This window comes from Balaenoptera borealis, assembly GCF_965194805.1.
Source record: "Balaenoptera borealis genome assembly, chromosome: X".
Lineage (NCBI taxonomy): Eukaryota > Metazoa > Chordata > Mammalia > Artiodactyla > Balaenopteridae > Balaenoptera > Balaenoptera borealis.
The window spans coordinates 10,326,007-10,352,360 of record NC_138881.1 but is presented as its reverse complement, the minus strand read 5'-3'; the positions used below and the strand labels follow the sequence as shown (position 1 = coordinate 10,352,360).

Sequence of the window (26,354 nt, the reverse complement as noted above, 5' to 3'; positions counted from 1 at the left end):
AGTATAATAGCTCTATTAATAGCTGAGAGGGAAATTGCCTTTATTCTTCCAATATTCATAGATGACTTTCCCTTTCACAAGGGCGTTTTCAACTTTTGTGGAGTTCTGAGTGATTTCTGAAGAAGAAAAGCCATGGGTGTTGTTATGAGTTGAACTGTGTCCCCCCGCCCCCAATTTTATGTTGAAGTCCTTCCTAACTCCCAGTACCTCAGAATGTGACCTCGTGGGGCTTCCCTGGTGGCGCAGTGGTTGAGAATCCGCCTGCCAATGCAGGGCACACGGGTTCGAGCTCTGGTCCGGGAAGATCCCACATGCTGCGGAGTAACTAAGCCTATGCACCAGAACTACTGAGCCTGCGCTCTAGAGCCTCCGTGCCACAACTACTGAGCCCACGTGCTGCAACTACCAAAGCCCACGTGCCTAGAGCCCGTGCTCTGCAACAAGAGAAGCCACCGCAGGCTTCCCTGGTGGCACAGTGGTTAAGAATCCGCCTGCCAATGCAAGAGACACGGGTTCGAGCCCTGGTCCGGGAAGATCCCACATGCCGCGGAGCAACTAAGTCCATGCGCCACAGCTACTGAGCCTGCGCTCTCAAGCCCGCAAGCTACAACTACTGAAGCCCGTGAGCCACAACTGCTGAGCCCGCGAGCCACAACTACTGAAGCCTGTGCTCCTGGAGCCCGTGCTCCGCAACAAGAGAAGCAACTGCAATGAGAAGCCCGCGCACCGCAGTGAAGAGTAGTCCCTGCTCGCTGCAACTAGAGAAAACCCGCGCGCAGCAACGAAGACCCAACGCAGCCAAAAATAAATACATTTTTAAAAAAAGAATGTGACCTCGTTTGGCAATAGGGCTGTTGCAGATCACATTAGTCAAAATGAAGCCATGCTGGAGTAGGGGTGGACCCTTAATCCAACATGACTGGCGTCCTTATAAGAAGAGGAGCGACACATAGAGGGAAGGCAGCCATGTAACAATGGAGACAGAGATTGAAGTGATGCGTCTACAGCCAAGAAACGCCAAGGACTGCCAGCAAGTACCAGGAGCTAGAAGAGGCAAGGAAGGATCCTCCCCTACACGTTCCGGAGGGATCATGGCCCGGTAGACACCTTGATTTCAGACTTCTAGCCTCTGGAACTGTGAGACAATAAACTTGTTTTTAAGCCACCCAGTTTGTGGTACTTTGTTATGGTGACCCTAGGAAACTAATACAGTTGTAATGTTAGAAAATAACGTAGAGATCATGTAGTCCATTCTACAAATGAGGAATCATGCTCAGAAAGGTGGAATGATTTGCTATGACCAGACCTGGGCATTTTACAGAGGCCAACAATCAGAGATCAGTGCCAAAGAGGGATCTGGCAAATCTTGACCAGCTCCAACAAAAAAGCAGAGGACCAAAGTGAGCTGAAAGAGAGGACTTCAAGAGTGAAGAGTAGAAATGCCAGGAGCTTCAGACATGGTGGGGCGATGCTAGAAAAGCCACCCAAAAAAGGGCAAAGCAGAGAAATAAGGTTGTCAGTAGATCTACAGAGTTGTGCAACCATCACTATAATGAATTTCAGAACATTTGCCTCACTCCAACAAGAAATCCTGTTACCATTTGCAGTCACTTCCCATCTTTTCACAATCCCCCAGCCCCCAGGGAACCACTCACCTAATTTCTGTCTCTATGGATTTGCCTATTCTGGACATTTCCTATAAATGGCATCACACAATATGTGGTCTCCTGTGACTGGCTTCCCTCACTGAGCATCAGGTTCCCAAGGCACATCCATGTCGTAGTGTGTGTCAGTACTTCCTTCCTTTTTAAGGCTGAATAATATTCCATTGTACGGCTATATCCCATTTTATTTATCCATTGATTAGCTGATAGATTTTGGCCATTTTGGAACCAACACGTATAAGTTGTTCAAAAAAGCATTTGTCCATTAAGTAGAAATTGTGAATTGAAGAAGATAGATGAGATAAAAGGTGAGATATCCCAGGCCCGATACTTTTGCATTCTCACCACCAAAGATGGTAGTAGGGGAGGATGGAGCGTTGAAAAAGATAGAAGAGGTTTGGAATGTGTGAGGCCTATTCTATCTCAGTAGAAGGGGGTCTGAGGATCTAATTATAGCTAAAGTGTTAATGCTCGAACTCTTGGCTCCGTTAGCATGTAGCAATGAGCATCGTGTGGATGGTTTCCAGTACCATGGCAGGACCAGCTGGAGCATGGAGGCCTGGTAGACCTCCCAGAGAGTCCTTCACACACACAGATGTTGACTGCTGGAACACAGCTGCTCCTTCCCACGGCCCTCTCTTCCTTCCCCTCTTTCACCCCGAGGAAACATGCTCACCTGAGGCCCGCACTTGGGAGAGGGGAGGGCAGACCAGTCACCATTGGTCCAACGACTCCCCACAAGTGCGCTCTGACACAGTGACATCCGGTGCACACAGTAGGTGCTCACTCAATTTTTGTTGCATGAACAGTGTAGAATATTTGAGTAGGAACCAGCTGCACCCAAAGAATGGAGACTGCCCTCTGGGACGGAGTCTCCACGTGGCAGGCAATGGTACTGAGAGTGCGGAGGAGGTTCTGTCTGGGTGTGGCCCCCCAGGGCACAACTCAGCATCAGTCTGCAGACCGCTCCGAGTACCACTGTACTAAACTTATTTCGTCTATAAAGATAGGCATACGTGAACACGAAGACGTTAAGTACTTTAGAATTATTTGTAATACCAAAAGACTGGAAGCAATCCAAATGTTCAGCAATAAAGGATGGGGAAAATACCTTCTGGTACATTCGTATAAGTCAGTACCATGCAGCCGTTAAAAAGAAAAATATACACTCTGAGAAATTTTAAGTGAAAAGAGCAAAATGTAGAACACTAGTATAGAGTCTGCTCCTTTATAGTAAAAGAGCAATTAAAGGCTTAGATATGCAAACTGAAAGCTTCTAGAAGTTGTGGCAGAGACTGCTAGCTGTCTCCCAAATCCCTTCTCTTGCTTCCATAGTTATATTTGAAATATATATATTTCCCAACATACCTTGCAGTTATGTGGCGTCAAATAGGTCCTCACTAATGGAAGGCGAGCAGATGTTTGCCGCTGTTGAGTCTAGGCCTTAAGACACTGGTCTGAGTATTCTTCCTTGTTATTTTTCCCCCTGCCCACAGTTGGAACCCACCCTTACCGGTGACCCCGCCTGGACCATGCAGGTGATGCCAATTCCCTGGGGGACAGCAGAGCAACAAGAGAAAGGAACATGGGATCTTGAATGGCCATGTAGAACAGAGCTGCCCTGCCAACCCAAACTATTCTCGTTGGAACTGTTATGGGTGTCTCAGTCCGTCCAGGGTGCTATCACAAAATACCAGAGATCGGGTGGCTTATAAACAACAAACATTTATTTCTCAAAATTCTGGAGGCTGGGAAGTCCAAGATCATGGCACTGGCAGATTCGGTGTCTGGTGAGAGCACGCTTCCTAGGTAGCGTAAGCTTTTTTTTTTTTTTTTTAAACTTTGGGTGTGTTTGTTTGTTTGTTTGTTTGTTTGTTTATTTATGGCTGTGTTGGGTCTTCGTTTCTGTGCGAGGGCTTTCTCCAGTTGCGGCAAGTGGGGGCCACTCTTCATCGCGGTGTGCGGGCCTCTCACTATCACGGCCTCTTCCGTTGCGGAGCACAGGCTCCAGACGCGCAAGCTCAGTAATTGTGGCTCACGGGCCCAGTTGCTCCGCGGCATGTGGGATCTTCCCAGACCAGGGCTCGAACCCGTGTCCCCTGCACTGGCAGGCAGATTCTCAACCACTGCGCCACCAGGGAAGCCCTCTTGGGCCACTTTTATAAGGGCACTAATCACATTCATGACGGATCTGCTCTCATGACCTAATCGCCTCCCAAAGGTCCAACCTCCTAACACCATCACCTTGGGGGTTAGGTTTCAACATGTGAATTTTGGGAGGACACAAACATTCAGGCCATAGCGTATGGGATAAAGAAATAAACTTCAGTATTGTTGGATCTCTTGGTTACAGCAACTGAGCCTTTACACTTATAATACAAAATAATACATAAGAACTTTTAACAGTGATTGTCTCTAGGAAGCGAAGTTGTGTTGGGAGGGAGACTGAAATTTAATCATACATCCCTTTGTAAAATGTGAATTTTTAAAAGCTTGTATATGGGTATTATCATATATTCATTTTAAAATAACAGAAAACAAAACAATGCTTTCTCTTTAACAAATCAGAGGTCTGGGAGACACCGCTTCGGCAAAGATCCCCGGTGTTCTCCTTACTTGCAGCAAGTAATAATCCTTCCTTCTCCCGCAAAAACATAACAAAACCAACCAACCAACCAACAAAATTACAGTTCTGATTTTTCCATAATGGTATCTTAAATGAGGAATGAGTGAGTTTCAAGAACAAATGTTTTTATTAACCATTGATTTCACTACCTTCACTTTATGAAGATATTTGCTAAGGAAAAGGTAAAATTGTTTGTGACTTTCATTAACTTGTCATTCTGTCAACAGGACACTGCCAAAGTATGTGAGCTTAACATAGACCTGTAATCACTACCACTGAAAAAACGTACATTTTTATTTTACCAAAACAATCAGAGAACACAGGAATGAGCTTCTACCAGACAACAAGTTAATGTGGCATCCACAGGAACGAGCTGTAACTGCACCCCACCATGAATGGTCCTGCTTTCAGATATTTGTCTTCACGCCTCAACAAATGCAAGCATAAATACCTTTCTATTAACATCATGGTCACAGAACAGGGTTCAACGTGACAAAGCTAAAATTGTCCTTGACTGATTTCCACTTTGTCCATGTTACACTAAGACACATCATTTCGTTCAGTTCCTTAGAAACTCATATTTAAAGATAACTCATGCTGCAAGATTAATTAAGAGACTGTACTTAAGGAAGTATGGCGCACTGGAGATTTTTCTTCTTTTCATTCTAAAGGGACTTTACTTTCTTACGCTCGAATAATTTCCAGTTATTTTCAGGTCGAGTTCATAAGGTACCTCTTCAAGATTCATACTACACTGGATAGAAGATGCTATGGACAGATGCAGAGAAACCGAGGGGTAGCAGAGGTGGTAGGGAATGCCAACATTGTTACATTTGGCAGAACTGCATAAAGGGTACCGACAGGTAGGCATTCTGACATTACGTCTTCTGCGTAGGAACTAAAGATAGAATTAATTTCTCTGTTAATAATTATCTTAATGTACAAACTTTATGAAAACTGTTCCCCCTTTGACTTCTACCAAAGCTTTTTCTTCCTAAGTATTCTCCCAAAACCCAGTGTTGATGGTATTTTATTTTATTTTTTAATCCCCCGGGCTTTTATTTATTTTTTAAATTATAGTTGATTTGCAATGTTGTGTTAATTTCTGCTGTACAGCAAAGTGACAGTTATATATACATTCTTTTTTAATATTCTTTTCCATTATGGTTTATCCCAGGACACTGAATATAGTTCTCTGTGCTCTACAGTGGGACCTTGTGGTCCATCTATTCTCTATGTAATAGTTTGCATCTACTAACCCCAAACTCCCAATTCACCCCCTTCCCCCTTGGCAACCAAGTCTGTTCTCTGTCCATGAGTCTGTCTCTGCTTCGTAGATAGGTTCCTTTGTGTCATATTTTAGATTCCACATATAAGTGATATCATATGGTATTTATCTTTCTCTTTCTGACTTACTTCACTTAGTATGATAATCTCCAGGTGCGTCCATGTTGCTGCAAATGGCGTTATTTTGTTCTTTTTTATGGCTGAGTAGTATTCCATTGTATGTATGTACCACATCTTCTTTATCCATTCATCTGTCGATGGACATTTAGGTAACTTATTTTATATTATAGATCTGTTTCCCTACTGTGTATTTATTATATGCTCATGATGTGAAATGAAGCATTTTAATCGTTAATTTCATGATTTACAGCAATGGCAATTGACAGATACTCCAAATGCTTCTAATTTAGCTGCACACTTTTAAAAAATGGTTAAGAAGTAAAAAAAAAAAAAACAAAAAACAAAAGCAAAACACTTTAAATACCATCCACCTTAGCCTTTAAATGGCATCTAAACCTTAGAAGTGAAATATTATAGCCAGTATTTATAAAAGTAATTGTAAAAGAAGGACTAATGCAAACACAGCATAATATAACCACATAGCCATGGATATATGATAAATCTACATAGCAACTTAACATCAGAAGTGTCATAGTTGCAAAAGTTCTGAGATATTGAAATGAAGGTATAGTAGGCCAACTGCTAAGATGGCCACAATGGTCCCCTCTCCTGGTATTCACCATTTATGACCAAGATGGCAGGCTGAGTGAGGCTATCACAACCGCCCATCTCGGTCACGGACTACTTTTCCAGGACTGAGGTGATCACTCCCATGGAGCTGGCAGGGCCAGTGATTTAATTCTAACAAGCAGAATATGGCCAAAGTGACGGGTTATCACTTCCCTGATTAGACTACAAAGATGGCGACTTCCACTGTGTCAGCAATCTCTCTCTCTTGTTGGCTCTGATGAAGCAAGCTGCCACAGCAAGGGGTCCACGTGGCTGGGAACTGAGGGCAGCCTTGGGCCAACAGCCCAGGAAGAACTCAACCCTGAAAACCACCACATGAGTGTGAGCTCAGCACACACTGGGATGCTAGCCCTAGCAGATGCCTGTGGCCCTGGCTGGCCCGGAGATCACAGCCTTTGAGAGGCCCTGAGCAGAGGACCCAGCGATAAGCCACGCCTGGACTCCTGATCCACAGAGACTATGAGATAACAAATTGTATCATTTTAAGCCATTAAGTTTGGGGGTAATTTGTTACACACCAAGTGATAGCTAAGACAGAAGGGTCATTGCTGTGCATTCTTAGTATGTTGGTGAACCCCGACTTAACAACAGTTAGTACTGCTTAATGGAATTGACATACAAATCGTTATACCGTGAGTCATTCGCAGTTAAGACGACATTTTTCAGACTCTGCCAAAACAAGCCTTCCGCCTTGGGGTTGTCAGGCCACTGGAGGATGGAGCTCTTGCAGATCCTCTGCCGCAGCCTCAAATACTGCGAGTGCTGCAACACTGGCTCCAGCAGAATAAAGACAATCACATCCATATTCTCATCTATTAGCCTCTGCAAGGCCAAGTAGAATGCTGTTTTAAAGTTCCAGTTTTTGGCATACTTTTTGGTTAGAACAAATATTGTTTTCTTGCTTTGGTTGATGCTCTGCATGAGGTTGTCGATGATGGCGAGTCCCGGGTCCCAATCCCTTTCCTCTAAACAGAGGAGCACATTTTTGTCCTCACTCTCTTCCAGGTGGAAGCGCAGCTCATTAATCACCCAGTCTGTGACAGAGGCATCTTTGGTGTCATAAGAAACGTAAGCATCGTAGAAAGTCTGGGATGTGGAAAGAGACCTGTAGCCTTTTACCTTAGCCAAGCACACATGATAGAGAAACCAAGCATCCCAGTAAAACCAGTGATGAGCCAGGGCAGCCAGCATAACTGAGATGGTGACAAAAAAGGTGAAGAAACAGAATACTGCCGCAATGGTATCTGAAACACAAGTTGTGAGCTCTAGGCTCACAATGCTCTTGCCTTGTTGATCCCCAGGACTGGCGCAAATGACATCTGTCAATCTGGGAATTGTGACGTTCAGATTTTCATCCATCCATTCTCGAAAATCTCCAATGTCACAGGTACAGTCAAAAGGGTTTCTACCTAGTTCCAAAATGGCTAACTTGGTGGCGGTCTTAGTTGCAAACGTGGATTTGTTGATCGTCTTGAGCTGGTTGGCACTTAAATCGAGGTGTGTCAGACTGCTGGCTTCGGAAAGAAAGCCGGACGGCAGGTGGGAAATCCTGTTTTGACCCAGCAGCAGTGTCTCAAGAGAAGATGTGAATTTCGATAGGCTATCAGTTAAAAAGGACAGCTCGTTTCCACTTAAGTCAAGCAAGCAGAGATGAGGAAACTGCTGTAGTAATGACCAGTTAAAGAAATTTAACCTATTATCATTTATATATAGTTCAGTGAGACTCCGGGGCAAGTTAAGGAAGGCTTCATTGGGGATATGCTGAAGGTTATTAGAGGCTAAATGAAGCCGTGTCAGATTGCTGAGATATTTAAAAATTTGCCAGTACCTGACATCTTGAGCATTCCACAAAAGGTCAAGGCGGTTTCCACTGAAAACTAATTCTTCCAGGGACATGCTTTTCAGGTATGGTTCTGTTAAAGTAAAAATACTATTGTAGCTCAAGTTTAAAACTTTCAGCTGAGTTAAATTTTGAATAAATCCTAGACGGTGTGTTACCCCTGCTATTCGGAAGTAGTGCGCATTGTGGCTCAGATCTAGAACTTCTAACAATGGCAATTCGCTGAAAGCAGCATCGTCATCAAAGTCTAGTCTATTGTTTGTCAAATCCAAATACTTGATACCACGCAAAAGTGAAAATTCAGTTCCATTTAACGCTTGACCGTTGCCATTTGAAGACAGATTTAAACAGGAAATGTTCCTAAAACCTTCAAATTGCTTTATCCCAATAAAGAAAATACTGTTCAAGCTTAAATCTAAGGCTCTGCCGTAACTGGAACATTGTGGCTTTATCAAAGGGTTGGTGTTATGATAAAAATTCGAATGTGGGTCAAACTCAGTATCTGCTGAGCGTGGCTTAAGGATATGCCTTTGGAAAGAGGGGCCATTTGCGTCATGTTGCTCGGTATCACTGACCAAGGGTGATATTCTGTTTTCGGACAAGTAAATGATTTTCAGGTTGGAGAACGACTGGAAAACGGTAAAATCAATTTGCTTAATAAAATTAACGCCCAAGTTGATAGCCATTAAATTTGACAGGTTCCTCAGGGGCTGGAAATCATCGTTTCTAAGTTCCTGGAACACATAACCTCTTAAATGCAATATCTGGAGAGATGTAAGCTTAGAAAAATTTTGAGAAATATTAATGTACTGTGGATATTTTTTCGGCTCGTAGTTGTAAGATAAGTCAAGTATTTCTAAGGAGGGCAGTTTTGCCAAAAATTCCCCAGAGGCTATTTCGTCCATTAAATAGTTGAATTCGAGATGCAGCACCTTCAGATGACGCATGTTGTCAAACCAGGTTGCAGGAACCTTCCGGAGCGAAGTGCTAGAGAGGTTTAGGTAGCGAAGTTGGGTCAGGTTTCGAAAAGCAAGAGGATGTATCTGAATTGAAGCACCTCCATCGCAAGGTTTGCAGGGAAATGGCGCGTTAAAACATCTCGGGCAGTTCCCACTTAAATCTAGTACTTTTAAATTTCTCAGTCCCCTGAAGTCTTCTTGACTGATGTTTCTGATCTTGGTGTTGCTAAGATAGAGCTCTGTGAGGGAGCTTGGCAGTTTGGGTGGCACGTGGAAAAGGGGATTAAAAGATAATGACAGCACCTTCAACTTGGTAAGGTTTTCAAATGTTCCATCTTCTATGCCAAAGGTTTCATTACAAGCAAAATAACAGTTCCAGCCCAAATAGAGACTTTCCAGATTCCTAAGTCCAGAAGTGTTCTTTTTCATTAACACAGTTATTCTATTTTGAATTAGACTAAGTTCTTTCAAAGATTTTGGCAAACCAGCCGGTATTTCTTGTAACTGGTTGTCTTCAAGCAGTAACTCCCTTAGCTTTTTTAGGTTGAGAAATGCCCCGTCTTTAATAGTCATACCGTTCTTTACAGCAGGATTTTCATTCTGGGGCTGTAGCTTGACGTTATGGTTTAGATTGATCTTAGTCAGATTTTGCAGCCCTTGAAATGATTCATTTGTTATGCGTCTGATGAAATTATCAGACAGGTCTAGTTCTGTCACACTTTTGTCCACTGTTTGGGGTACCTCGTGTAATTGACGATTGTTACATTCTGCAATAACAGAGCCATTTTGTTTTGCCTCATCGCAAGGATAGCTTCTAGAATAATTTGCTTCAGCGAAGAACTCACAGGAATCAGAGATTAGCAGGAAAAGGCAGGTCAGAAGCAAAAAGTGAAGAGTCATGTTTTCCTAAGGAAAATCAAAGTGGAGTCACAATATGAGAGTGGCAATATTTGCCAGGCATTTCATGATGAAATTCACAGTGCTTCAACCATACTTGGCCTGAGTTTCGAAGTGGGAGTTCTCTTAACCGTTAAATACACTGCATTAAATTAGGTTCCAAACGATTTTAGTTTTTGACCGTGTTCACCTTCGTGGTGCTCAAAGAAGCGAAAGATGAAGCTATCTGAGATGTGATGACAAGAAAACCTGAAAAGCTTTTGCAGAAGCACTCATCAAGATGCCTCACCACCATAACGGGCCTGATGCTGGACCCTGCCTATGGTTCACGCCAGATCTATAGCACAGCAAGCTATATATCTGTCGCTTCGACCTATTAGCATAACTCGATGAAACTTTGGCCAGTCCCAAGGAGAGTCCAGATTCAGAGATGACTCTTACCTTTTACCTACACAGCATATATTTTATTGGTATTTCCCACAATTTTTCTATACCTCTATGATGGGATGTATCAAATTCTCTTATGTCCTAGCATGAAAGTGGACATTTTCTGTCGATAGTAATAGCAAACAAAGTGTCACGTTCTACGCCAAACATAAACATTTTCTCACCCATGTTTATGTTCCCAGCAACAAACGAGATAGGTTCTATTATTATCCATATTTTGTAAGTGAAGAAACAAACTCAGAGCCTTAACTAACTTTCAGAAGGATAACACACTGTAGAGGGGAGACGAGTCCATCTGATTCCAACATGGCATTTTTAATCACTAACCGTCATGCTACACAATCTCATTTTGAAATCTTTATGCCAGAACAGTTCCTCAAATGTAGACAGCACTCAAAAAATGTTTTCTAAGGAGGCTACTATTTATATGTCCCTTATCATACAAACACTGGCACAAATAGCCATTCTTTTGCTTTCGTAAACTTCTGTGGGGAAGACATGACGTTTTATATTTTTATGCATCCTTTGTAACATTTAGTAGAGTGCCTCACTTTCTGCAACTCTTTCGGGGGGCTGAGTATATTATTTTGGTAATTATACAAAGCAATGAACAGATTAATGTTATTGGTATGATCAAGGGTTATAGTCAAAAAAACTCTCAAAATCTTATTTGACCGGATGTGGAGACCAATCTTTACTAAACTATTTTTCACTGAAGCCCAACTCACGTCCTTATTGTGAGTTAAACCAAGTACGTGCTTTCTTTTTAAATTCTCCTGGAATTTAGGGTTAGTGAACTAACAGTCACTGCCATACCCTTCCTATATTAGAAAAGATTTTTACATGGATGTTGAGTATTCTGAGGATCGATAATTATTGCCATTTGTAACAGCTAAGGAAAAGCCAGCTCCTTATGAGATGAAAATTAAAGTGGAACAAAACTTCCAGGCATTTTCAGTCTCTTGTAGTTATTTCCAACTACAGCACCATCAAGGTGCCGCTGCTTAATGTTTAACTTTTACTAAAAGAAAGCCCTGCTTTACCTGGTGTGCTAGGCGGAATTTTAAGATGATCCCTATGACTTTTGCCCCTTGGTATGACTCCTGTAATCATGTTACATTATGTGACAAAAAGGAGATTATCTAGATGGCCCTAATCTAATCATATATGCCTTTAAAAGCAGAGAGTTTTCTCTGGCTAGTAGCAGAAGGAAGAGTCAGAGAGATGGGAAGCAGGAGAAGAATTGGACACATCACTGCAGACTTGAAGATGGAGGGGGTGGGCCCCTGACAAGGAATGCAGGCAGCGTGTAGAAGCTGACAGTGGCTCCCTGTCGACAGTTAGCAAGGAAATGGGGGCCCTGATCTTACAACCACAAAGAACTAAAGCTGACTGACAGCCCAAATGAGTTTGGAAATGGATCCTCAGCCAGAGCCTTGAGATAAGAGTCCAGCTGGCCAACACCTTGATTTTAGCCTTATGAGACCTAAAGCAGAGAACCCAGGCAAGCCCACCCAGACTCTAACCCACAGAAATTTAAGCTAATAAATGTGTATTGTTTGAAGTGTTTAAATTTGGGGGTTATTTGTTACACAGCAATAGAAGACTAATACATCTAGGTGGACTTCCCTGGTGGTGCAGTGGTTAAGAATCCGCCTGCCAACGCAGGGGACGTGGCTTCAATCCCTGGTCCGGGAAGATCCCACATACTGCAGAGCAATTGAGCCTGTGCGCCGCAACTACTGAAGCCTGTGCACCTAGAGCACCGGAGCACCCATGCTCTGCAACAAGAGAAGCCACCGCAATGAGAAGCCCACGCACCACAACAAAAAGTAGCCCCTGCTCGCTGCAACTAGAGAAAGCCTGCGCGCAGCAACGAAGGCCCAACGCAGCCAAAAATAAATTAATTAATTTTAAAAAAACACTTAAAAAAAAAAAAAAGAAAACTAATACATCTAGAAAATGTGTGTTAAAAGATGATTCACAGCTTGAAAATATGCAGCTTTTGCAGAGGCCACCCCAGGTCTCAAAGTTCAACATCTCCACTGGGAGACACAGGTGTGCCAAGGAGGTAACGAAGCTCGGGGATGCGAGAAACTTTGGCAAGTAACCCAGGCAATATTATGTTTGCTCAGCACCTAAGCAGATCTAAGCCTATGTGATTTCCAAGTGTGAACATTTTGGAAGTTACTTCCTGACTCTTCCTTGTCCTCTCCTAGCTAGTGGGTGGCCTTGGGGGCGGGGGTCTATTTGATGACACGCACAGCTTATTAGTTAGCTCTACAGTCTAGTGGGTTAAACAGATGTGAGTGAAACACAACATTACGAGATTTCAACGGTGACACAAAGAAGTAAGTGACACTAGAAGAGCCTAAAAAGAGGAGGATTTGACCTCTTCATGGAGGCTGGGAAAGGTTTCCCTGAGGAAATGGAACTTGAACTGTGATTTTAAGGTTGATTTGGCATGTATAAAACAGAAAGAGGTCAAAAGAATGTCCCAGCATATGCAAAGGCCCTGCGTGTATTCCTTTGATTTTCCCGTGCTGTGCCTTCAGAGGAGCCCTGTACAGGAGTCAAGAGGGGCATGGTGGGGGCCTGAGACAAAGCACACCAGGTTTCAAGTCCTCAAAGGCGACTGAAACCTGCAGAGAACTGCTTGCAACAGTAGGACTCAGAATAAGAAGCAAGGCCAAGAGGATTGGAATGGCACGTGAGAGATGACGAATAGAGATGTTGCAGAGGTCCTCAGTAGCTCCATGTCACTACGGTCAACAGACATTTTTCAGTCCTCGTCTGAACGAGCACATGAATGTAAGGGACTGAAAGAAAGTCAGGGATGTTAAGAAAAGATGAGAGTGGATTTTGATCTTGATCTGAGGAGCAACGCAAGCCTTTGAAGGTGGTACCATGCTCATTATTCTACAGTCATCACTGGCAAGAGGGCACAGACCTTCAGGAGCAAGATGATGGTAGTGTGAACCAAGTTGGTGGCAATGGAGATAAAGAGAAATGGATTCAAGAGATACTTAGGAGGTAACACTGAGAGACATGGCAATAGATTATAATGGGGAGGTTGGATTATGAGGGAGAGGAAAGAATTTGTGGTGACTTCCAGGTTTCTGGTCTGTGCAACTGGATGAATGAGAGAGAGTGCCATTCACTGAGGGAAAAAGATCATTTGGGGCTGGGGAAGCGGGGAGTGAATAGTATTAATTAAATCTGACATGTTGACCTTGAGCTGAGTTTGTGATCTTCCAGTGGAGACATCCAGTAGGCAGTTACATATGTGCATCTTAGACTCAGAGGAGAGTTCTGGTACAGGGATGAATTTGGGAGTCATGACAAGTACAGCCATGAGTGTGAATGAGATCATCCAGGGCAGTGTAAGCCATAAAGGATCTTCCACATTTCAGTTCTACAACAACAATTTTAGCATCTGTTTTTCTAGTACTTTTATGATTTCATTTTCTTCTACTGAAATATCTTATCCCACTGCAATTGTTTTGGCATAAAATGTGAGGTGGGGACCCACATTATTTTTTCTAAATGGAGACCTGGTTGCCCCACCATCATTTATTGAATAATCTTTTGCTCACCGATCTGATTGCTCCCTTTATCATATGCTAGCTTTCCTATGTATTTTGATCTATTTCTAGACTCTTATTCAATTTTGTCAATCTCTTCATCATTCACATGCTGGTACCACATGTCTTAATAATTACAGTTTTTAGGTATGCTAGCATCTGATAGGGCAAGTCCTGTTCATCACTCTTCTTTTGTGAGTGGATCACTCCTATCTTACCTTCTAACAGGTTCTCACGGGTGTACACTAAGACTGTAGATTTCTATATATTAATTTTATACCAAATCGCTATACTAAATCCTCTGATTATTTGGAATAGTTGCCTCTCCATGTGATTTTCTTGGCTAAGCAATTAAATCGTCTACAAATAATGATGATCTTCTTATCACCCTTTATGCAATCTATTTTTATTGTCTAACTGCATTGCCTAGTTACTCCAGAATCATGAAAAAACAATAGAGCAGAGGTCAAAAAAAAAAAAAAAGCAAAGACTGACCAGTTAAACCACACACAGATGAAAATTCTGCCTCACAAAAAGCACAGTAAACAATGCCAAAAGTGAAATAAAGGAGGAGAAAGTATTTGCAGTTCATATCACAGATAAGGGGGTGATATATTTGATATGTAAAGACTTTTTAAGCATAATTGAAAAGACAAATTATTCAATAAAAAATGAACAAAAACATATTAACAGACAGTTCACAGAAAGGAAACACAAATGGCTCTTGAACATAGGAAAATAGGGCTTCCCTGGTGGCGCAGTGGTTGAGAGTCCGCCTGCCAATGCAGGGGACACGGGTTCGAGCCCTGGTCTGGGAAGATCCCACATGCCGCGGAGCAGCTTGGCCCGTGAGCCACAACTGCTGAGCCTGTGCGTCTGGAGCCTGTGCTCCGCAACGAGAGGCCGCGATAGTGAGAGGCCCGCACACCGCGATGAAGAGTGGCCCCCACTTGCCGCAGCTAGAGAAAGCCCTCGCACAGAAACGAAGACCCAACACAGCCAGAAATAAATAAATAAAAATTAAAAAAAAAGCAAAACCCTTCTCCTCAATCTCAACTTGAAGACTTCCTAGAACACCTGTTCTCACGGCTGGCCACTTTAAAAAAAAAAAAAAAAAAGGAAAATATACTCAACTTCACTCAAAAAATTACACTGATATACAATTTTTCACTGATTCTACTGTGTAGGTGAGGCTGTGGAGAACAGGTGTTCCCATATCTTACCTGTAGGGGTCTAAATTAGGGCCACCTCTAAGATGGAGAGAAATCTGTAATATCTGCCAAAATTGGAGAGATAGGCTCAGCAATTTCAATTCTAGAAGCAGATTGTAAGAGAGACCCTCACATATACAAATGCCTATATACAAGGATGTTCCATGCAGGGCTGTTAGCAATAGCAAAAGACTGGAAATAATCTAAATGCCTACGAGTAGTGGTCTGGTTAAATAAACCAGGATGTTATATTCATACAATGGAATACTATGCAGCAATTAAAAAGGAAAAGGTAGCTCTATATTCATTTATTCATTCATTCAAAAATATTTATTAAGCATGTACTTTATTTTGGGGACTGTTTTCAAGCTGGGAATATAGCAATGAACAAAACAGATGAAAATACCTGCCCATTTGGAGCTTACATTACAAGATGTTAGATGGTGGAAAGTACTAGGGAGTAAAATAAGGATGGGAAAGGGGATGGTCATGTAGACTGTCCCTCAGTTGGGATGTGTCTGACGTCTCTGTCATGATTAGACTGGGGTAATGGGTTTGGGGGAGGACAACCTGAGAGGTCAAGTGCCACTCGAGTCACAGCTCACCTAGGGCACGTACACGACTTTCGCTGTTGATGTGGACCTTGATCACCTGGCCGAGGTAGTGCTTGTCAGCTTCCTATTATACTTTTGAATTATAGCTTAATAAAAAAATTTTAAAATTAATTTTTAAAAAGTCCCCTGGGGAACAGATGGCCAGGTGGTGGCAGACTCTTCCCTTAGCGTGGTAAACAGAGTCCAAACGCGACTCTCACACAACACTGAGCAATAGAGGAGAAAAGCCTCTAGGAGGCGCTGGAGACCAGAAGAAGAGCCTTCTGACACTTCAGGATGAGTATGGCCTCCCAGAGAACCTGAGGCAACTTAAAATAAAGCTTGGAGCATGGAAATGAGCAGAACGTTGCAGAAAGGATTTCTGAGTGAAAAGCTTGAGGTTCCTAACTCCATCCTCCCGGAAATGTGTCCTGAGGTAAGAACAAGAGTTGACAAGTTCCAAATAAGTTCAGTTTGAAGAGAAGTACATAGATGGGAAGAGTGGGAGGCGGGGAGCAGGCAGTTGGCCAAGATGTTGAAGAGAAAACCCTGATTGTTCAAGCCTCTCCACCCGCCTCAGGGCCTCACAGACGCAAAACGGACTGCAAAGGCTCACCACCCACAGAGTGAACCCTAGCTCAACATTCAACAGGCTCTGAGGTGGGAGAGCAGAGCCCAAAGCCCTGGAAAGCAAGAGCCACGCCTTCCCAGCCAAGTTCCTCCTCTTGGCCACACCCATGCCTCTGGCTTCCAAAAGTCTTGGCTCCAAAAGGACCCCAAAGGGAACCAGGTCCCAGAGAACTAAGAAGGATACTGGAGAGAATTTACCCCCATCAAGGTGTAACCAATGAATAAAAACCATCCAGCCTGGCAGAAGAAAAATGGCAACTCTGCAAATAAAATAGAGAAATGGCAACTATGTGGAAGAGAAAAAAGAGAAATGGCAACTCCGTAAATAGAGGGAAAAGGGGCAATTATGCAAATAAGATAGAAAGTAAAACTATGCAAGTAAAAGAGAGAGAGACAGAGAGAGAGACAGAGAGAGACAGAGAGAGAGAGAGAGAGAGAGAGGAAGAGAGGAAGGGAGGAAGGGAGGAAGGGAGGAAGGGAGGGAGGGAGGGAGGGAGGGAGGGATGGAGGGAGGGAGGAAGGGAGGAAGGGAGAAAGGGAGGAAGGGAGGAAGAAAGAAAAGAGATTTCTGTTGCTTGAGGCTGACAGCTGAAGGCGCCCATTAAAGTGAGAGCAAAGGGCTAGGAGCCTACAAGGTGAGAAAGGGCATGAGAGGAGACCACAGCAGACAAGGAATGTGTATGAAGTTGAGGAAGATGGAAAGCAGGTAGATGAGTGGTAGGTGGCACGGTAGAGCAGAGAAGGCTAAAGCCAACCAGAGCGAGGTCAATTCACAGCATACAAGCCCGGAAAGACTCTGGAGCTGGCGGGCAACAGTCAGGGCAGCGATATGCCAGGCAGGGCTGCACAGGGGATGGGTTGAAAGTCTGCATGAGAAGTTAGACCCCTCCTGATTCCCTCCCTGAGACTTACTACCTCGAAAGGTTGAATCCAGAGCCTTCGGTTCAGGAATTCAGGCACAAGTGAAGGCAGGGGCAAACTGTCAAAAAGCAAACAGGAGGGTTAAAGCACAGTGTGTATCTGGAGCGCAGAATCCCATCCTCTTCCCTCCTCCGGCTCTGGGGCCTCTGACATCCACCTGGTTTATAAACGCCCCACTCCAGCACCCCAGGCAGGAGACTGGAGCATCTCATTGGGAAAATGGATAGGCACAGCAGCAGGGCCACGAGTGTAAAATTTAAGTGGACCCCTAAAAATGTAGTCATCAAGATGAATATAGTTTTAAAAAAGTAAAGTCCCTGATGGACTATATATCAGTATTAAATAACGACAGAATCGGACCCTGCACTTGCAAAGCAGTGTTTCACCTGCCTCACCCCATCCCGGCTCTGGTTCCAAGAAAACTTGATTTACCGAAATAGGCAACCAGCCTGAGGACCAGAGTTTGCCTATTTGATTTTTTTAAAATACAACATTAAAATATTATGTATGTTGATTGCTGAGCTTTTGGGGACCCTATCTCCCAGAAATTCTCCACCAAAGCCAGTGCCTCACTCTCCTCACCCTAGCCCTGGCCCGGCACCACAACAAAGATCTCCAATCACACTGGCACACGCTAACCAGAAGCTGGCTCCCATCCTAGGCTGGGACCTATCGTTGGGAAGGCCAGTCCTTGCAGCTGAAGCTTTTCATCAGCTGTTTGGTGTCCCACTCTTGAGTATGAAATAACCGTCAGCGCCAGTCACCTGGAATTCACCCAGCATCAAAGAAAGATGGACACAAGCAAAAAGAAAAGAAAAATCACAGACACAGCAATTGATAGAATCAGGTCTTCTGGCACCCAGGACAGTGGTTGATGGTTTATTTTCTTAATGCAGATCCTGTCTTGTACAGATGCTCAATCCCCCCCTCTGCAATTCTGAAATCCTTAAAAATCTGAGCACCAGAAGATTTTCGGGTGTTATCGTAACTTACTTGGCAGCAAAACCTGATCCAAACTGACCTAAGGCTAGTATGATCTTTATTTATCCACTTAGCAGGAGCCCTGTGGTTTCACGGCAGAAGTCACCATTGTGCGTAATCATCAGGGCTGCCGTTGGCCCATCGGAAGTGTTTTGTAATAAATCCTGTACGTACCATCTTCTCTTGCTAAAATACAAATTCTGAACTTTGACACAATTCTGGCCTACAGGTTTCAGGTAAGGGATTGTGAATTGATATTTAAATCTCCTTCACTGGAAGCACATTAGCGATTCCTGAATTGTCCTCGGCATATGTTAAATCAGAAAAGAGAACGTGATTGTCAATGGGACCAAGTTATGACTTTCATGGGCCTGAGATACTTTGGCCCTCATGGGCCTCCATAAAAAAAAAAAACAGTAAAAATTATATTTTATGACCACGTTGGTATAAAGACAAATATAATCCAGGCTGGAATATATTCATTCTTTTGCTGATTTTAAAAGAAATTAAAATCTTTGCTTGAAGCATCATGGGCCCAAGGTCCTGTGTCTTCTGTGCCCAAAGTGAGGTTGGCCCTGGTTGTCAATGATGGCATCTTGGGGCTCAGATCAGGTCCCCAGAAACTAGACAAGATAAGTAGGAGATACTTACTGAAAAGCAAGGTAAATATTAGATTGGGAGAGGCTGAAGAGAAGGCCGAGGGTTGAGTGGAAGTGGAAGGGAAGAGGACCAGAAAAGGAGAGTGTTGCAGGTTGAATCATGTCCCCCCAAAATGACATGTTGACGTTTTAGCCTCTACACGTGAACGTGATCTTATTTGGAAATAGGGTGTTTGCAGATGGAATCAAGTTAAGATGAGGTCATACCAGACTAGGATGGGCCCTAATTCAATGACTGATGTCCTTATAAGAAGAGGGAAGTTTGGACACAGGCACACTTCGGAAAGAAGACCATGGGAAGATAGAGGCGGAGATGGGAAGGACGCAGTTACAAGCCAAGTAACGTCAAGGCTTGCCAGCCACCCCCAGAAGCTGGGAGAAAGGCATGGCCCAGATTTTCCCTCTCAGCCTCCAAGAAGGAACCCACCTTGTTGATAACACCTGGATTTCAGACTTCTGGTCTCCAGAATTGGGAGAGGATAAATTTCTGTTGTTTTGAGTCACCAGATTGGTGGTACTCTGCAACAGCAGCCCCAGGGAACAGATAGGAAAAGCAGAGAGCAGGGGAATAAGAGCTGACCGGTGGAACCCACTGCTGAGACAAGTTCAAGCTGCCAGGAAAAGCCCTTTGGTCAGGCCAGAGAGCTCAGTGCATAGCACACGCTGCTGAGGATGGCCGAGTCTACACGGTCTCAATCTGTCGCTGGGTGTTGCCTTGGAACACCCAGGAAAAACAAATCAAGACCCATTTCTTTAAAGAAAGCATATGAATCACACGCAAAAAAGAAATTTGCTTCACTTCCTGCACCCTGCCGAGCATAGCAGTGCACGCTACTGAGGAAGTAATTTCACAACCGTTTTTCTGGTTTCCACGGCAAATCAGGGCTTTGGTTGGGTCCATGGTATACGATAAGCCAATCCTCTCCTTCGGGCTCTGAGGGAACCAAACGGCACAACGAAAACAACCTATCTCAGTCCCCACCCAAATCTTCCTTTTCACCTTGGGCCCCAGTGGACACCAAAAACATAACTGTGAAAGGCCAGTGCAGTTGGAGGACAGCTCAATAAAGCCTGCCTTAGCTGAGTGCACCCTGGGAGTCAGAGTGAGCCCAGGAGCCACGCTCAGAACCCAGCCCATGGGGCGAGAGCTGTAGGCAGGGCAGAGACCGGAAGTGCAGGGTGCAAAGGCAGCGAACCCCACCAGGCAAGGCTAAAATAAACCCTGCAGGTTTTACCATAACACAATCTAGGGTGAAGGTGGTCCGTGAGGCACCTAAAGCTGCCTTCCTGGAACAGACAGCTTTTTATCTTTTCACACCCCTTTCCGAGGCTGCAAGCAGCGATGTTGCAAAGATGCCCCCTCCCTCCTCCCTCTCTGAAAGCTTCCTTTGCTAAGAGGTGATTTGCCTCAGACCATCTCCCCATTTGCACCCCTTTCTCAGAATAGATCCTGCTGATGACCCCCTGACATGAAAGGATCAAGGGCACCTATTGATTATAAAATGTGATGAATCCGCCCAACTGAATGACTTAGCTGTTTGAGCATGATGCAGGATTCCACCAGAACTAAATGTTTGCCAAACTGGAAATATTTCTAATTTTTCATGGGTTCTGATGTGTTTGCAGTTGACTATGTTGACCACTGATATATTGATATTATGAAAGTAAATTAATAAAGAAATGGCTGGGCAGACAGAATTTGTCACCTTAGATGAAATTTACAGTGAATAATAGATACTTGACTTGATCCATTCCACGTTTGATGGATTCACTAACAGCTTTGGAAGACAAAAGAAACCACTACCACATGAAATGCACGTATCGATGAAGAGATGGAGCCTGATTTCATACACATAAAAATATGAAAAATTATGCTATTTGAATTCCAGGAAATACGGTAGCACGCATTTGTTGAGTGCTTTATCATGAAGCAAACACTGGGAGCACAAGTCATGCATTTTCTTGTCTGGGCTTCATAAAAATCAGTGAGGTGGGTGCTATCATAGGCCCCCATTTTACAGACATGGAAGCTGAGGCTCAGAGGCTCATTTACCCAAGGTCACTTAGATGGTAGGTGGCAGACTGGAAACTGAGCCTAGAGGTACCCACGTAGTTAACAAATTGGTACCAAGTGGCTGGTTGGCAGTGATCTGGTTTCAATTTTCAGCAGAAACACCAAAGCCATACCTGGAACCCTCTGGACTTAAATGCTGGGGGTATTACCCACCTTGCCTTTCCACTGATCAGTCTAACAGAGAGCACTTCCAGATGCTCTGTAATTCCACAGAACAACTGGAAAGCCACTGATTCTAGACATATTCACCAGCTGGTGGCTCTTCGTAACCACCTGAAAAGTCAACACAGCCTGTATTGCTAATGCCGATCCAGAACCATGGGTTATGCATTTAAATGTACTGTGTCTGCACAGCCCTGAATAGTTCTAAATTGGGGATAATACTTTAAAAAATAACAAATCCCTCAACTCCATTTAGTAACTCAGTTGAACTCAAATGAGATTTCACTGGAATGACATCCCCCTCAGTAGACCCCAGAGGTGACGCTGAGACACACAAATAATATCCAACTGAGTTTCCAAGACTGACCCTGGGTCATGACATCCTCCCCTGCGAGACATACCCCGATACTGTCAGTCTGGGTTTCCACGGGACTGCCTTCTCTCTCATCAACCCCCGTGCAGTTTGTAGGACTATCACATGAAAGAATGAGAAGCAGAATGAAGAATGGACTTCATCAAGTGCCCTCGCCGTGATCCACTGCCTCGGCTTTTCAGATAAGGCATACGTGGAACTTTTATTTTGCTTTCTAGAATCAAGCTAAGGGGCTAATGGATAAGCTTTGGGTCTTCCTGGAGGCCTTGTCACCCCCTAAGAAAGTCTGTGCTCCTTAAGGAAAGGACCAAAAGAGCTGCTCAGATGCTGCCCTAAGACAGTGGCCCTCAACTTCAGCTGCCCATTGAGATACGTGGGAAGTCGAAAAGCTACGAATGCCCCAGCCCACTCCAGAGATGCTGATTCCATTATTCTGTGGTTCAGCCTGGACAGCGGGATTTTTTAAAGCTCACTCTGTGATTCTAATATACAGTCAAGGCTAAGAACCTCTCCCTGAGGCCAGGAGACAGCTAGGTCCTTGCCTTCCACCCTCCACCAATGACAGGGAGGGGGGTCATTTTCTCAAGTTTAGTTTTATTTTATCTTATTTCCACTTTCTTATAATACAATTATATTGGCTATCACAGCAGTTTACAAATATCAAGTCAAAATTGGATACGTTCAAATGCAATTCCATCTATGTCATTGGCCCTGCTGGCCTAATTCCTTATGAGCCCTTGCAGTCATTTTGTAAAGCATCAGACAATTTCAGGGTAGACTTAATTTACTTTCAAGATCTATAATGCGCATTCACTGGATACAAAAAATGAACTTCAAGAACTTATATATACATTAAATACTGGTAAAAAAAATAACTCCAAGAGCTTTAATAAGCACTAAATGAGCGTGGAAAAAAAGATACTACGGTAAATGTGGGATGAGAGTCTCTTGAAATCAGTCTTTGCAATGGCTCTTAAATCTCATTCAATTTTCTAGAAAACATACCATTTTTTAAAAATCGTAAAGGTTTTCAATCTGACAGTTCCTGACAGTAACAAGAGCTGACCACCTGCTATGTCTAAACACTATAGAATATGATTATGGAAATAGTAACATCTTCACTTAAAAACTCTGAACAAGAAAAGCAGCAATTATGAATGCACATTCAGCTCCTGGTAGTAGATGAAGTGTGGGCTTTGCCCAGGCACTAGCAAGCGACCCGGAGTGAGCCAAGAGAGGTTGTCCTTTTCTGTGGAAAGAGCAAAGGACAAACACCTCCCCACCTGCTTTACCCCCAGCCCTTTCACTCTAGATGAGAATACCGTTTCTGGCAGGACCAGAAAGTCATACCCCAGTTCAATTCCTAACTTGGAATTTGCTTCTTTTCCTCTTGAAAATGATAAGACCACTGCATTTGATTTTTGAAATTTCCTGCACACCGGACCACTCTGTCTACATTTAGAATTGCCCCAAGACTTCGCCTTTTTATATTGATTTGCACATTCATCACTTTCTTTGGTCACACCATTTGCCACCAAACCCTATTTCGGGGTCAGAAATCCTCTATTTTCTTGGAAAGCTTTGTTAAAAGAATAGAAGTGGCTTACCACTCTTCTGGGATCGTCCTTTCTAACCGCTCATTCTAGAACCTGCAGTGCTGCGGAGTGGCACCCGCTGTGCTACGGGCGCACATGGACAAAGAAACTAACCAACTTCCTAAAATTGGCCGCTTTACCATCAGCAGAACCTCGCCTGTGGTTTGCAAAAGCTTATGTGGGAAGAAGGGAACTTGTGATTTCTTAACTGTTGCCAAATCATTTATTGACTATGCTGTAAAATTTCAAAACTGAAATGGGGTGGGGGTAGGAAAAAGTCATTTATAAAATGATTTAAATATAACCCGAGCCAGATCGATCCGGTGCATTTTTGTTAGTTTGGCTTTATCTGTGTGTACGTGAGGGCGGGTGAGGGGTGGCTAAAAGGATCCTCAGCAAAATGTTAGGAGCACTGAGCTCTGGGGAGCAGGACTGGGGGGAAATGAGGGAGAAATGGGGAAATTTTTCCTTTTCCTTGAAAAATTTTAGTGTCTTTGCTTCAACTTTACCACAAATGTGTACTTGATTTAGGATTGCACAAACTCATTTTTTCTCATAGAATTCATGGATGTAGTTAAATAACATTTGCACCGCTTCGTCTTCGTTCCACACGTTTCCAGGACAGCACATGGTGAGGTGGGCATGGGTCCCTCACCAGGCTGTGACTACAGAGCGGGCATCTCCCTCCTGGGTGTCCCTGCACCTCGGCCAGTACCTGGCACGTGTTATAAGCTCAATAAATGTTCATCGAATGAGTGAGTGAATGCATGAGCAGAAGCATGAGGCAGGAAAATTTAATTTCCTGATTTGCTCTGATAAGTGAATTGGATTTTAAGCTCTCAGAGAGAAGGCCCGAGAAGGTTTAGCCACAAGCAGGAGTCAGCAAACTCCAGCATGTGGGCCAAATCTGCCCAGGGAGTAGAGAATGATTTTCACAGATGAACATTTGCCATTGATCTGATGAGACAGAACACTAACTGTAAACTCCAGTGAGGCAAAAATGTTAGCGTCCCCCCACCAAAGAATCCCATTCTTCTCATTATTAGACCTACATTACAAAAAAACTGCATTTGATGATTATATTTTGAATGTTACCAATTAAATAATTGTGTAATGCGCTTTTCTCTTATTCTGTAAGTACCTACATAATGCCTTCAGTTGGCCTCTTGGCCTGCAAAGCCTAAAATATTTACTTTACAGAAAATATTTGCTGACCCCTGGCCAAAAGAATAGTCTAGAATGGGATATAATGTGCTTCTTATTGCCTTACTCTCCTTGAACTGGAGGAAACCACACTGGGGGCAGGGTGGTGGGGACTGACATTTTCTCTCTCTCTCTCTCTCTCTCTCTCTCTCTCTCTCTCTCTCTCTCTCTCTCTCGCGCGCGCGCGCGCGCGCACACACACACACACACACACACACACACACACACACACACACACACTTTATTGTTATTATTTTTCCCTCAGGCCCTTGGTCTGCCTCTCTTGCATAACCTCTGGATGACAATAGATGGGCTTTGGAAACCTTGTTACAAAGGAATGCCTTTCAGAACTCACAGGCTTGGCGGCCACTCCTAAATTGCCCTCTAACCACTGGTCCCTCAGGTGATTCAAGGCCCGACACATGGCGTGGGAAGGGATTCCCATGACGTCAGAGAACACGGCCCGTGGCTTCGTGCGCTCACCAAAAACCTGGGTAATAGTCACCTCAAAGACCTCATCTGGCCGCCAAGCCAGCCTCTTGCTTTCTCTTGAAACATTTGCTTAGAAATAAAGTTTAAGAAAGCATGTCAAAATGACCACCATTATTGGAGTAGTGCAGAGTGGTCAGCATTTCTAGAAAAGCCAGACACACATGGCCCGGCCTTCAGGCCACAGAATGTTGGCCAATCGTAGACCAGGCAGTTGGGATCACATAAAGCATGGCGCACACTTGGGTTATACTTGCCAACAGTCCAGTGCCCATGCCAGGCAAACAAGAAAAACGAGCTACTTAATTAAAACCAAATGAGCCATCACAGGTTTTTCCACACAGCCAGTAACCGTAAAAGATGAAAATGAAAATGGAATTGACACCAGGTCAGGACAGTCACCGCAAACCAGAAGTTTAGCCCACATGGAAAGCGGTCCGAGGATCTGGCCCTCTGCCCAAGCCCAGAAACTGGCTATCAGGGGCCAGGTCTGCTCTCCCGGCCCTGCCCTGTGAGGGCACAGGGCTCCGGGCAGCTCTCCCCTTGTTCTTCCCTTTGCCATCCACGCTGACTCAAATCTTTATTTCGAAATGGAGACGATCGGTCATCAAGTGCTCCCACCAAGCAAACCTACCAGACAGCACGCACATCCCAGATGCACAAACCACCCTCTGGGGTGCATGAGCCGCTCTGAGCATCAGTTTTCTCAGCTCTCAAATGGGGAGAAGAATAACAGTATCTTTCTCTTATGGTGGCTTTAAGGATTAAATCATGCTTGCGGAACCCTTAGAACAGTCCCTAACAGAGCGAACACTCAACTAGCAGAGCTAGGATTATCGTTACTGCTCTCATTGTCACGGACTTCACTCACCTCTGGGCTGTTGCCCGCAGTAGGCCGGGAGGACCACTCAAGGCACTGGCTGTGACCCTCTCCTGTGGCGTCAATGAGCACCAGCGCACTCGTAGGGCCGCAGATGGCTTCAACCCATCAAGGCTGCAGTGAAATCCCGTGGGGACATACCGTGCAACCCTGGACACGGCTCAAGACCTAGGACAAGACCAGGTGCTGGGCATCAGTTGTTTGTCCAAAAAAAATCAACATGAAATATAAAAAAGGCTAAAGCGGAAGGGGTGTTATAAAAGAAACATTTCTCAAGCAAAGGATTCGGATGAAGAAATACACAAGAGGATTCCTCTACACAAGGCCAGATCTGATATGAGCCTGTCCTGGTTTTAAACTGAGGTGTAGAGCTCCTGAGGGGACAGCAAGCTGCCTTTTCTGATCAGTGCGGACACAGGTGACATGGGCCGCAGGAAGCAGGTATCGTCGGTCTCCTGGTCCCCCTGCTCTGGTTCGCTAAATCCTGAGCCCCGTAACCCACCTGCCCTGACTTACTCCTACCCCACTG

The 26,354-nt window shown here is 44.1% G+C and overlaps 1 protein-coding gene across 2 annotated transcripts; it reads right to left on the bottom strand.

Moving 5' to 3' along the window:
* Positions 1-395: 395 nt before the first annotated feature.
* Positions 396-24,592, bottom strand: TLR8 (toll like receptor 8). 2 transcript variants are annotated; one of them, XM_082377666.1, is made up of 3 exons: positions 23,266-24,592; positions 17,404-17,467; positions 396-10,032 (listed from the first exon to the last, which is right to left on the bottom strand). In XM_082377666.1, exon 3 carries the CDS (start codon positions 10,024-10,026, stop codon positions 6,919-6,921), a length of 3,108 nt encoding a protein of 1,035 aa, XP_082233792.1. In that variant the 5' UTR covers positions 10,027-10,032; positions 17,404-17,467; positions 23,266-24,592; the 3' UTR covers positions 396-6,918. The 2 variants fall into 2 exon arrangements, with proteins under 2 accessions (XP_082233792.1, XP_082233793.1); XM_082377667.1 differs by lacking the exon at positions 17,404-17,467.
* Between the last annotated feature and the right edge of the window lie 1,762 nt (positions 24,593-26,354).